The sequence below is a fragment of the Saccoglossus kowalevskii genome, chromosome 14, assembly GCF_978046115.1.
Source record: "Saccoglossus kowalevskii chromosome 14, keSacKowa6.1, whole genome shotgun sequence".
NCBI classification, from domain to species: domain Eukaryota; kingdom Metazoa; phylum Hemichordata; class Enteropneusta; family Harrimaniidae; genus Saccoglossus; species Saccoglossus kowalevskii.
In genome coordinates this window covers 29488057-29501597 of record NC_140654.1, presented here as the reverse complement: position 1 = coordinate 29501597, position 13541 = coordinate 29488057, and the positions used below count along the sequence as shown (strand labels likewise).

Below are 13541 nucleotides of genomic sequence, written 5' to 3'. Positions count from 1 at the left end.
TCAAGGGGACCACCTGTTCCATGTATGATAACCATTATAATACAACTAGCACAGAAAAAAAATAGAATGTGCAGCTCTGTATAAAGCTGTATCAGCACTTATTTGATTTGTCCTTTATATTTTGTAAACAACATCACCATAGAAACTTTCTGGGATAGTAGATTTCTAACTCTGTGTCACTGTGTCTTGTGTATGGATTGTGTTAAAACACTTACTCATAGACTGGTCCAGTGAAAAATAGTTTATGGCAGTAGTCCACTCCCCAGTGGTCTTTATTATCTACTGGGTCTTGTACAATGATTCTAGTTGGAAGTGGTACAGGTGCATCAGAATACACTTTTTTGGCAGGTGAACGATTGGCTGGTGATGGTCGCAAATACATCGGAATATTAGACACCGAGTCATATAATATATCATCTGGAAAAAAATAAATGTAACAATTTAGACATATTTTCTTGGAAATATGTAAATTTGTACAGATGGTAAACATATTTTTGTTTTTCACCATTGCCAGATTCATATAAAAAACCTAAACATTGGGGGTTGGTTTGGACAGATGTCACTGTAACATGATGTAAATCAAATTAACATTCCCAGTGAAATTACTTAAAACTGTGTGCCAGTCACCAGCGCAGGTAACTTTCAAATGTCATTAACCCTGCAAGAAAGTTACCTGCATTAGCAATTATTGTCACATACTTCTGTCCAAAGAAATACACAAATTCATTTTATTTTGCAATAGTAGATAATGACAACTAGTGTTTCTTTCATAATCACTTCTATGTTTGATTTATTATTAAAATCTCCTAATTCAAATTATTGCATTCTGTTTAAAAACTTTTGTAATAGTCATCAAAACGCAGAACAGCGTTAACATCATCCATTAATAATATTTAGTCAAATTGCATGTTAAAAATTTTAAATTAAGCAGACCATGAAAATATTTGTATTTATTACCATGCATGTGAGTTAATTATTTTACCAACTTGACTGAAAATTTCCTGTCTTGGGCGCACAGATAGGCAGTGATTTCCAACACTGACATTGCCCTGAAGCAATTCATTAGGCTGTTTTCACTTACTATTTCCTTCATTGAATTTCCATATAGCTGTTAGATAGGGAGCACCAGGTTGTATATTAACATTCCAATTCTCTTGGATTTCAAAGTTGTCAAAATATCTGTAAGTGAATTGCAAGGAGTAAAACAAATAAATATCAAATCATTGGTGTAGGTATATACAGGCAGTATGTGCAATGTTTCTTTGAATACTGAATATTGCATGTAAATTGAGTGGCAAAGCACTGCACTGTTTGACTGGATTGTTTAATCCATACAATACTGTGGTAAAAAACCTACATAGTACTAATAAATAAATAAAAAGTAATGCCATGTCAGTCATACAAAAAAACAAAACATTTCTCGCTATATAGTGGCTGTATAGCCTGGACATCCTACTGTATTGACTCATGAGTTATTTTTTATTGCATTTTAATTCTGTCATATAAAAATAAACATTGCAGAATTTAGCCCCTGTCACATCCCACAACATACATATTATATAATAAAATGCAACAAACAAAAATAAATTTCTTGCTATATAGTTGCTGTATAGCCTAGACATCCTACTGTATATTTTTTACCACATTTTAATACTTTCATACAAAAAATAATCACCAAAAATTGCATTTTGGTCACTAAAAAGCTAAATTGACTGTAAAATCGTAAAATATAATTAATAATGGTTTTTGTTTAACATACCTGCTCCAAATTTTAAATTCATCGATGTAACCCTTGAATATACCCAGCGGTTGAAATCCTTTGCCATCTGCAGCTGCTTGCCACTGACCTATATACAGCGATCCACCGGGCAACAGGACATCAACATCAAAAGTTATCATCTGCCGTTTTACAACTCCTACATCATTAAATATATACATATTCAAAACATAACTGTCATGATCCCAAACCAATGATAGTTGGTTCCACACATCTACTTGAAAGATGATATCAGTTGTGTAATTCAAGTCACTGTAATGCACAGTTAATGATCCAAATTCTTGGGTTATGAAGAAAGTACTGCCGCTGCTATAGGAAAAAATTGTCCCACCACAAACTGTTGAGTCACATGTCCTTATGAGCAATTCTATTGTGGTATAACCACCACTAAACAGATGTACTTCATCAACACCAACATACGTATGATTGAGGAAGATGCAATGTCCAGCTCCAGTTTCAAAATTTGGATTGAAACCAGATTCCATATCTTCACGGAACATCCCCGGACTCACAATAGCCATGAGACATTTTTCATCAATGATTTCTTCAGAGTCAGTTTCGTTGATCACAATCGGTGTAGTCACATTATTATTCAGCGTGTATGTGGATCGACGTTTACGGTTAGTCCCACATTGATTGGGGGAAATCACGCCACTGCAGTAGGAGCAGGGACCACAGATGCCAAAGAAAGCAGAGCTACAACAGAACTCAGGTGAAACTTCCATGTCAATCAAGAAATGTTCCTTCAGTGCCATTATGTTCACAGTGAGACCAATCTCTGGCACATTGAACTCGTAATACTTTGATGAATACATAGCTACATGGAGACGACACTGATCTTCTCTATTAATATGCCTACCACCATGGAAGTTGACTGACTCATAGTTTTGGTAAGACTTGGTCTTGTAGTTACCCTTATGATGAATAGTCACAATGTCATCAAACATCATGATACCAATTGCATCAATGCAGAGTGAATCATCGTAACAACTAATCTGGTTGATCTGAAAAACACAATAATGTTCTATATTATTACCATACTTAATAATTTTTTGGGGGGTTTAAAATTGTAACCATTTTCCCAACCGCGAAAAATTATCCACATTACATTTTTCATTCACAGCGCCGGTCTCGGAGAAATATTACATCTTTTTGATTTCCACAACACTTTTTAAAATGGTAGGGTCTGTGGATAAACAGTAGAAGGCAAAACTTAATATTTTCTTTGTGGAATACAATTCAATTCAATTCAATTTCAATTCAATTTCCGCCATGGTGTTTTTCATCATGATTGATCATTCCTTTGACCTAACAGGTCACGTCTTTCGTTTCAAAATGCTGTGTCGTACAGACGAAGTTTTCCGATAATTGACGAAGCTATTTTTTCAACGCAATGCGGAAGTGAATTACCGCAATGTTAAAATGCGATCTGATTTCGACAAAAAAGCTGTTGATTCTCAATGTTCGAAAGGTAAACTGAGGGTGGAGGAAGTATTTAAACAGTATTGCAACATCAGGGTTCATCCTGAGTAAATAACAGAATAGAAAAGGTCCGAACCATGTTCCATACGTTCGCCGGCCATGCACTGTGAAATTAATGCGAGTTTTCTCGTAAAAGCAGGAACCAAACTACCGTACCAATCCAGATTATTATTCAATGAAATACATTTTTTACATGCATATTTGTAATAAATGTCATTGACGCCCGGTAAAAACACCCTGGGCCTATACTCAGGAATGCCCTCAACATGTTAAATGTTTAAAAACAGAGGGTGGGCTTATACTCGGGGAGGGGCTTATGCTCGGGGAAGTATGGTAAAACATGTGTAAAAATGAAATAAAATGAAAGATATTTTTTGATGATTATATTGATGCAGATACTGGTGCCAATTACTTGGTTATCATATTTTTTTAATATTTTTTTTATATTTAAAATCCCTCGCCTTTGTAGAAAAAATACAACCACACCAACAAGAAATGTAAACAATATCATTACCTGTAACTCAATATTTTCTGCTTTGAGTAGCTGTATCACATTTGCACTTCTGAAGTTGAATGCCATACCATCAAAGTTAATAAAAGCACCAGACCGAGCTGAACATACTACCGGATGGATATCAGGTAAACTTGGCAGCAGAATAGAGCAATCTCTACCACTCCAGCCAACTGTACATAAACTACAATATGTTCCTCCCTGCCATTGCTTGTCACATATGCAATCACCGGTGATGTCATCGCAGCTGCCATGCCCATTACATGGATTATGAGGACCTCCTCCTGGGCATACATGGTTACATTCAGATCCCCAGTATCCAGTATGGCATACACACTTAGTATCTTTATAAACACCAAAGTAGCATCTCTGTTGGCAGTGCTCCCCTACATAGATTGGAAAGTGTCTTCCTGGAAAGTCATTGCAGAGACTTTGTGCCGGTGGTGACGGAAGATTTTGTAGTTGTTCACACTGTGATGAAAATGATAGTACTGCATCCATACTTTGATTGAGATTCCCTGACATAGCGATGTTAGTGAGGCAGACATGGAAGTAGTATGTTGATATTACTGTCAAGGTTCCGCAATGAGTTTGCATAGTACCACTAAACATCAATCTCGTACATACATCATGGGCTTCCAACTCAAGAACTGGGTCAGTGAATCGAACCACCAATCTAAAAAGCACATCAATAACTGTTTGTATGGGAGCTGTAGACAAATGCCAGTTTGGTTGTAGATTTACGACTGTTGGAAAATTGAAATCGAGCAATGACACTGGATCATAAGCAATTAATCCAGCTCCAGTATTCAAGTTCCATAGTGAGATAATATTGCGCTCATATCTTGTCACATGTACATGTGAAGACCTTATAATATCAATCAATGGAAAGCGTTTGTCCCAAATAACAACTCTATCAATTTCACCACTGAACTGCCCCATTGGAGGGTTTCCCATACCATCTGGCGGTAGTTGCCATATTCCCAGACCAAATGCACCCCCTGGTACAAACACATGTAATCCAATATAGTAGTATCCATGGAAACACCATCCATCTTCATCCACAACAGAGAACTCCATCATACCTGACGCTACATTATAGACCAGTGAAATTTGAACCCAGATATTTAATTTCACAATTATACTAGTGTCAATAACAACACTGCCAAAGTGGAGACAGTATTTCTGAGCCAAGATAGACACTGAAAAAGTTGACTGGTGAGTATATGATATTAATGTGCCTTCTGCTACATATATTTTGGTGTACAATTGCAGTGTTAGGTGTTTATCTATCAGAACATAATCATGGAACGGCCAAGACACAAGTCCACTATCACTGAAACCAAGGCTGTATCCTCCTCCGATATTTCTGAGATTTGATGGAAATAATGAATCAACAACTGTGATCTTCCAATCTGAGAACAGTTCATGTACAAGCTTCAGATTGATGTCATAATGAGTAGAAAACTCCACCAATCCAGTATATTTCATCCGACACTTGATATCATCAGGTGGACAGACATCATTTTTTATTGTACAAGGACCACAGATTCCATCGTATACATCTCTGCAACCCGATGTTCTGATATCAAAGTCAACATTGAAATAAATCCCACCAAGAAATAACTTCAGAAGAAAACCACTTGGTCCAAGAACTTCATAAATCTGTAAAGATCTTCTAATTAATCTGAAGTCAGGTGTTAATGTTGTCTCTTTCCCAGGGTATATTCTCTGATCACCAAACCAGACAGTGGGTTCATAATCGTCCTCTTCTGATGCATCTAGAATTAGCACTGTGCTCTCAAATGATATCCCAACAGATACTGTACACACTTCTTGGTTGTCGCAAGCTGTTTGCAGTAGATTAATCTGGACTCCATCAGATGCTCCTTTATAAAATAGATATTCTCCTTTGTTTTTGAAAGTTATACTCCCTCCATCAAAGAGTGTGTAGAATCCACCTTTGGAGGTGTAGCAATGTTTAATAGTGTCTGTAGGTGTTATAGGTGTGACAGCTAAAGAACAATCTGATCCTCTCCAGTTATCAGTACATGCTGTACACTGCAGGTTTCCTTTCCAATTGTCTTCACATTCACATTGACCAGAATCTGGTTGACACACTCCATGGTTGTTGCATGGATTACCAGCCCCACCCACACACACTGAATTGCACTGAGAATCCCAATATCCAACATGGCAAGAACAAATACCGGTCAGTACTGTACTGCCTGAGGGAAAATAGCACTCATCATCACAGGTATTACCAAACCATATTGGAAATACTACACCAGAGAATGCATTGCAAAGGTCTTTTGCTGGCCATGAGGGAGGCTGTAACACTAAGTAACAGTAATCAGCCAATGAAATGCTCACTGCCAATGAGCCATAGGCGTTATTAGACCAACCCATGTCATGGATGCATGCCTTGAAATGGAAATCAATCAAGCCACCACTAAGATCACTACATGTGGTTGACATTGAAGAATCTCTCACAATCTGTGTACAGTGATCTGTAATTAAAACCTCAATTGCGCTGTCAACAAACGTATACGTATATTTCACTAATACAAGTTCTATTGATGAATATGCGAACCTCCATTTTGGGATGTTGTAATTCCAAACATGATTGAAGAATCTGAGATGGATGTGGCCAACTAAATTGTAGATAACATCACCTTGTCCTTCATTGAATTTCCATAAACATAGTAGGTCAGGTGTTTCTGGCATGATGTTGAAATGCCAACTGTGTTCTATTTCAATAGAGGAAAGTGCTCTCCTCCATATTCGGACTTCATCTATCTCTCCTATGAATGGAACGTGGGTCAGAACTTGAATTCTTTCACCGGATGCTGGCTGATTGGTTCCAAAACTAAGTGTGCCGCCATTTGAGAATATCACCTTATTGGTGGGTATAGTATCATAATGCATTGTTCCATCAGCACTAATGATGTAGACAAATAATAGCCGGACAGCTCTCTTCCATACAACTGCAACATGGTTCCATGCATCTTTCTCAAATGAAAGTGTTGTGTTTATGATGCTTTCACCTATTTGCACTCTGATATATGTTTCACTTATTATAGAGAACGATGTGACGGATGCATGTGAAAACACTACCCCATCTTGTACAAGTTGAACCAGGAATTCAACAGTCACATCATCAGACTCGCTGAATATGTCAGTTAAAAGATCTGAGACCAAATGACTGTCACTGATCATCAGACTATAACCTGCACCTGTAGTATATGGAGTCTCACCATAGTCACTGTCGATAAAGATTGGTCCAAACAAACTGTTGTTTACATGCACAGTCCAAATGCCAGTGCTGATTGCAAGTCCTACATCTGTGATGTCATTGGTCACGTTACCATCACATGATCCACATATACCATCTATGTCAGAACACAAAGATTGTTTCACTTTAGATGTAACACTAAAGTATCGATCAGCAACACGAATACGCAACTGGATGTCATCGGCGGTATCTTGTAGTAAGTATTCATTGGTGGACACATGGTTGAAAACAAAACTGTTCATTCGTACTGTGTTTTCAGTATAGTCTATGTTATTGTTATTCCACCAAAGCAGAGATTTGCTGTTTGTGGTATAGCCAGCTCTAACAACAACATCTTCACCATTATATCTGAGTGCTACTGCTGTTATACACGATGAGTCAAGATAACAAGGAAGAATTCTGATTTGTAATGTCATTGACTCTGATCTAATCAGGCTGTATTCCCCAATTTCTTTGAAGTCGAATCTAGCATTATCAAAGATGTTGAAATGTCCTTGCCCGAACATGCTACACACATAGATTTCTCCTGTTCCTCCAGTGTCAGTATTGGTTGTACACAAGTCTCCTGTCCATCCTGGAGCACAGACTGTACAGTTGAAATCAACATCCCAGCCTACATCACATTCACAATGCCCAGTCTCATCAGTACACACTCCATGGCCATTACATGTATTGATCGTCCCACCAGGGCATATCTTAGTGCACGACTCACCCCAGTATCCATGATTACAATCACAAACATTGTTTTCAAGATCAGGTGATCCAAATACGCAATGGATTCCACAACCAGGGCCGGTGGCATTCATTTTACACGGGTCTTCTGGCGAGAATGGTAGTTGTAGCACAGCCTCACAGTAAGTAGAATATGCTTGTACAGACAAAGTATATGAAAACATTGACTGAGAATATGCAATGTCCATAACACAGGCGTCGTAATAATACTCTGCTAGAGCATTTCCAAGTGTAGCACATTCATCATGTATTTTGCTTTCAAGAATTGCGGTTCTACATTGTGCAGCTGGGCTTTTGGTAAATTCACTGAAGAGTAAAGAAATGAACCTATAATCATGTCTCGGTCCATTATCAACAGGTGAATTGGATAGATACCACCAAGCACCTTTATTCCTTGGTATGGTTATATAATGGTTATATACTTCATCTTTGACGCTGTTCCCTTGCCCTTCTGAGAACTTCCACAGTCCACTCAATCCTGTCATCCCAGGCTGTACATTCATTCTATAGTTTTGTCTGACAGTGTTATAGTCAAATGAAGTCCTCCAGATTCGTAGTTCATCAATCTCACCAGTAAATGTTGTTTTGGGAGTATTTCCCCCTTTGTGACCAGGTGGCCATATTCCTAGTGCTATAATGCCCCCGGGATTAAATAATCCGGTTGTTAGTTTGTAGGAATAACCACTAATCTCTCCAAATTCATTGAATACATAAAGTGTACACGTGCCAGTCAATCTGAAGTAAACAAATGATATGTGTACCCACTGCTTGGTTGATAGTACAATTCCAGTATCAATATCTTTTGAATTATAATGCAGTCTCAGTGTTCCATCATTTGTGATTGCAAAGAGATGAATGTTTACATATGATAATAAGGTTCCACCATATAAATTAGGATCTTCACTACGGACTAGTAATTCAATGCTGACATCATCATCAAGATCAAAAGTGTGTACTAATGACTGGCTTTCACAATGACTATTGCTAAAATGTAAGCAGTAACCACCAGCGCTGATATCTCTATCTTCTCTGTATTCACCATGACTGAGTCTAAATTTGGTCTGTGCTGTGTTAGAAAGTTTGCAATAATCCGCAAATTCATTATTGATTATGTCAAATGTGAGGTCGCTATGTAGTATGTAAATAGATGAAGACGTCTGAAAGTCATTATCAATGTTGCCATCACAGCTTCCACAAAGTGTACCGTCAGATGCTTCACAATGGTCTTTATGTAGTACAATTTGAAGGTCGAGGAATCTACCACTGATGGTGATAGTGATGTTACTGATATCTCCTTGTGAGAAGGTATACTGTTTAGGACCAATTCGTTCTAACGTAGCATCTCCAACTACAATATACTGATCAAACAATACTTCCTCTTCATCCAATGATATCACTTCACGTCCAGTGTCATCATATGGTCCATGGATACTAACATCAGCCTCCCTAACATGAATCCAAACCTGGTTGATACATGTGCGTCCTGCCGAGCATGGAACTTGACGAACAAACACAGACAGAGGTATGGATTGAACTAAGATGAACTCGCCTGCAGCTATCATATCATAGGTGGCGCCATCTGACGTGATGTAATGAGAGTAGCTGAAAACTGAACACACAGCATAATGTGTGCTCTGTGAAATATCAACTTTCGCTGACACACATTCCTCTCCGAACCAATCTGGCGCACACACAGAACAATCAGCTGTATACTTTGCTGGACAGTCACAAGTACCAATGTCTGAATCGCAGACTCCATGGTCATGGCAAGGTGAGAAAGCACCAGCCGGACATTCACTACTGCATGTATCATCCCAGAAACCTGGATAGCACATACAATGTGCTGAATTATGTGGAGAAGATGTTCCTGATATGCAGGGAATGTTACAGTTTTCACCAATCCAGAGGGGAAAATGCCTACCTTCAAAATAGTTGCAAAATGGCTGTGCTGGCCAGTATGAGAGTTGTAAAATGGCTTTGCAATAATCAGCATAACCCAGAATTAGATCCATTGCTCTATTTAATTTATTATTGTTGATGACATCCTTCAGGCAAGACAAGTAGAAATAATTAGACATGCCAAGGGTAGAGCAATCACGTTGTAGTATGTTACTATATATGAGGTCATAGCATGTATGCTCTGCAGCAATTACAAAATCATCAGACGAACTAGATGCCATATACTGTGCTAATACCGAGTATGACAAAGAACGCCTCACAACTGCTGATGAGTAAACCCATTCGGGGTTATTCCATGGATCTGGAGGCATTTTCAGATTCGCTGTGGAGGCTGAATCCTGAATCACTAATCCACTTCCTTCATTGAATCGCCACAGGCTAGCAAGGCCTTTAGTATTGTAATCTATAAACAAACCCCAGTGGTTTTGTAAATCTGTAAGGCCGAATCTTTGTTTCCATATAATGAATTCGTCCATCCATCCAACAAACCCAGGATATGGAGGATCAGAGAAGGTATGAAGATGGGAGTTCCATTTTCCAATTGTTAGAATTCCACCTGGTGGAAGAATAGTTCCAACGTTGGCAAAGTCTACACGATCACTTTGCAGGACTTCAAAATCATAGATGTAAATCTGTAAGAGCTTTGTGCTGGCTTGCCACACTAATGACACCTGGTACCAAACTTCATCAACTACTGTGAGTAACACTTCTTGGTTTAATTCATCATCATAACTTACAATCAGGTAATCTCGACAGCAAGTGAGAGAAAACGTGCCAACTAATGTGTATGAGAACAACGTGCCACACTGTATATGATCAGGGCTCAATTTGAATTGGAACTCAAATGTAACATCACCATCAGAGAAAGTGAACAGCTCATCTGAATACAAATGAGAATCTCTGAAAAATAATGCATATCCAGCTTCAGAGCCAGTATTGTTTCTCTCTTCGTCAAATAATCCATAGTTGTAAACAAAGAGACTACTTTTAGAGTTGACAAACCAAGATGGTCCATAGATATTATGTACAGTTTCTTGGCTGAGTGTGCCAGTTATGTTTGCTGTAAGCTCCAGTCCCTCACTAGTGATGAAGTCATTCCAAGGATTTCCGTCACAGGAGCTTAACAGACCATGTGATCCACTACATTTTGAAGTGTCAACTGACAAATCACAAGCAATGTATCTTCCATGGATGAACACATCTAGGTTAATGTAGTCACTTGACAACTTGTAATGATCGATAGCAACTCTTGAGAGGTAGTATCCAGATCCCAAGTGTTCTGTCTGTGGCAGGGAAGACTTAACAGCATCAATCCACACGACACCTCCTAAATCATCATCAGTATACCCACCATGGATTGTCATAGTCTTAGCACCAATCTTGAAGGCTATAGCATTAAAACAACTTCCTTGCCCATCGGCATTGCACTGTACCATTCGTATCTGTATCTCTAGTTCACCATTAGCAAATAGGAGGTATTCTCCACGGCCATAAAATATGAAACTGGCTCCATCAAATGTTGTGAAATGACCAAGCCCAAACGTTTTTCCAAGATAAGAACCACCAACTGCATTCAGTAAGCTAGGGATCCCTATAGAGCAATCTGCCCCAATCCAGCCATCTGCACAGTCTGAACAGTCACTAAAAGGTAGGTAGTTGACATCACATGTGCAATTGCCATCAATTGAGTCACATTTCCCGCGACCAAAGCAAGGATTACTAGCCCCACCAATACATTCATTCTCACATGCAGGTCCCCAGTATCCATGGTAGCACTCACAGTAGCCAGGATCAGTTTCGTTATTAAATTCCTAAAAAATGTTTTCAATTCCAAGTTAGCTTCTATAGATTGATTAATCAATTATATATCAGACTGAGAGATAATAAATGAAATATGCTGGTTTCCTTCAGCCTAAGAATGGCTAGTAAGAAACCTATCTGTCACTGAAAATATGATTGAGAGATTCAAGGCAATGATGTACAATTGTTTAGACTTGATCAAACAGTAACATAACATACTCTTTATATTAGGATCTAGCATAATACAAATTTATGTGACAACATGAAATATTTCAACATTGACGACTGCCGAAGGGATAACAGAAGCCCAGACTGTTATAACTGAACAATGCAATCTGATTAACTGGTCTTACCTGATTGTCCTCCCACTCATTACCAGTGCATTCTACCCCACTGTTGTATTTTATTGATGTTCTATACACTTGATTGGATAATGTATATGCGATATTCCAGGTGTACTCAGTCTCCTCATCTGGTATACTAAGTATATAAACAATATGATTATTGACATACCATACAAATAGCATTTTAAAATTGAAAACAAATTATAATTCTGAGATTCAATTAAGTTGTGGCCACTGATTAGTTCCAATAAAACCGATGTAGTGATTATGTTCATCAAAACATCATGATCCTATGATTTTTCTCTTAAAATTAGGATAAAGGGTAAATTTATTATCTATAATTATCATCATAGTCAACATATTACACTTCATTTCTAATGTATAAAACCACATTGAAATCAAAATCATGTTTTGAGAGACAAAAATTATAACACTAAATAATTTTAGTTGCAGGCAGGCAAAGGCTCATGGGTGGATGCTTGTTTGTAAACAATGACACACTATGGCCACCTGATGCATATGTAGGTGATAACTCCCCCGGGATATTATTAAATTGGAAAATTAATTACTATCTGTAGCAGTTAAACTAATTGTCACAACTAAAAGTCACAACTAAACGAAAAGTCTACAAGTGTCCAAAACAATGGACATTAATTTCCAAGTGCTTAAAATAATGGTCACTACTTTGAAGTGCTCCAAACAACAGTCCCCAGTTGACAAGTCATTGTTAATGACACGTCCCCGTTCCGTTCATATTTGAGTGACATATACATTCAAAGATCATGACCGAAATCTCAGACCACTTTCAGTGTTCTGATCCGAAATGCACCTGCATATGTACAACACATTGTACTAAATCTGAACAAAATCCATCCATGCATGACTGAGATCCTGTTCCGGAATTGTGAAAATACGTGATTTTGATGCGATCCGAAAAAAAATGACGTGCATCAAGGTCCTATTATGTTTAATGTATGTACCAAATTTGAACAAAATCCGTCCATGCATAACTGAGTTCTGGGTCTGGAATGATGAAAATGTACGATTTCAATGCATTTTCGGCCTTAAAGCGGCCGCCATTTGGCTATCGTTTATGAGATCATGAAACAAATGCACATACATTATTGTGACATGATGTACCTTGTGTGTGTGAAGTTTGAAATCGATCAATCCAGGCATGTCTCAGATACGGATCCAGAACTGAATTCTTTAAAACAAAATGGCCGCCAGTCGACCATTTCAAACCCGACCCCCCCCCCCCAAAAATGATGTGTATCAAGGTCCTATTATGTTTAATGTATGTACCAAATTTAAACAAAATCCGTCCATGCATAACTGAGATCCGGGTCCATAATGGTGAAAATATGCGATTTTGATGCATTTTCAGCCTTAAAATGGCCGCTATTCGGCTATCGTACATCGGATCACGAAATAAATGCATGTGCATATGTCCCATATAATGTGTGATGTATGAGTGAAGTTTGAACTTAAGCGGCCCATGCATGAGATACAGGTGATCACGGACGCACGGACACACGGACGCACACAGGGAAAACATAAGTAAAAAGTGGCTGAAATAATGGGCAATAGAATATAAGTGCCCAAATAGTGCCAATATATTTTAAGTGGCCAACACTATAT

General features: G+C 38.2%; 1 protein-coding gene across 1 annotated transcript in view; it reads right to left on the bottom strand.

Annotated features, from left to right (window-relative positions):
* Positions 1–13541, bottom strand: part of LOC144342566 (uncharacterized) — a 38521-nt gene that overhangs the window by 10804 nt on the left and 14176 nt on the right. The window contains exons 11-15 of the mRNA XM_085507593.1: positions 11910–12036; positions 3774–11567; positions 1760–2781; positions 1082–1179; positions 216–417 (exon numbers count right to left, since the gene is read on the bottom strand). Coding sequence (XP_085363719.1) covers positions 216–417; positions 1082–1179; positions 1760–2781; positions 3774–11567; positions 11910–12036 — 9243 coding nt within the window. The remainder of the gene's footprint in view (positions 1–215; positions 418–1081; positions 1180–1759; positions 2782–3773; positions 11568–11909; positions 12037–13541) is intronic.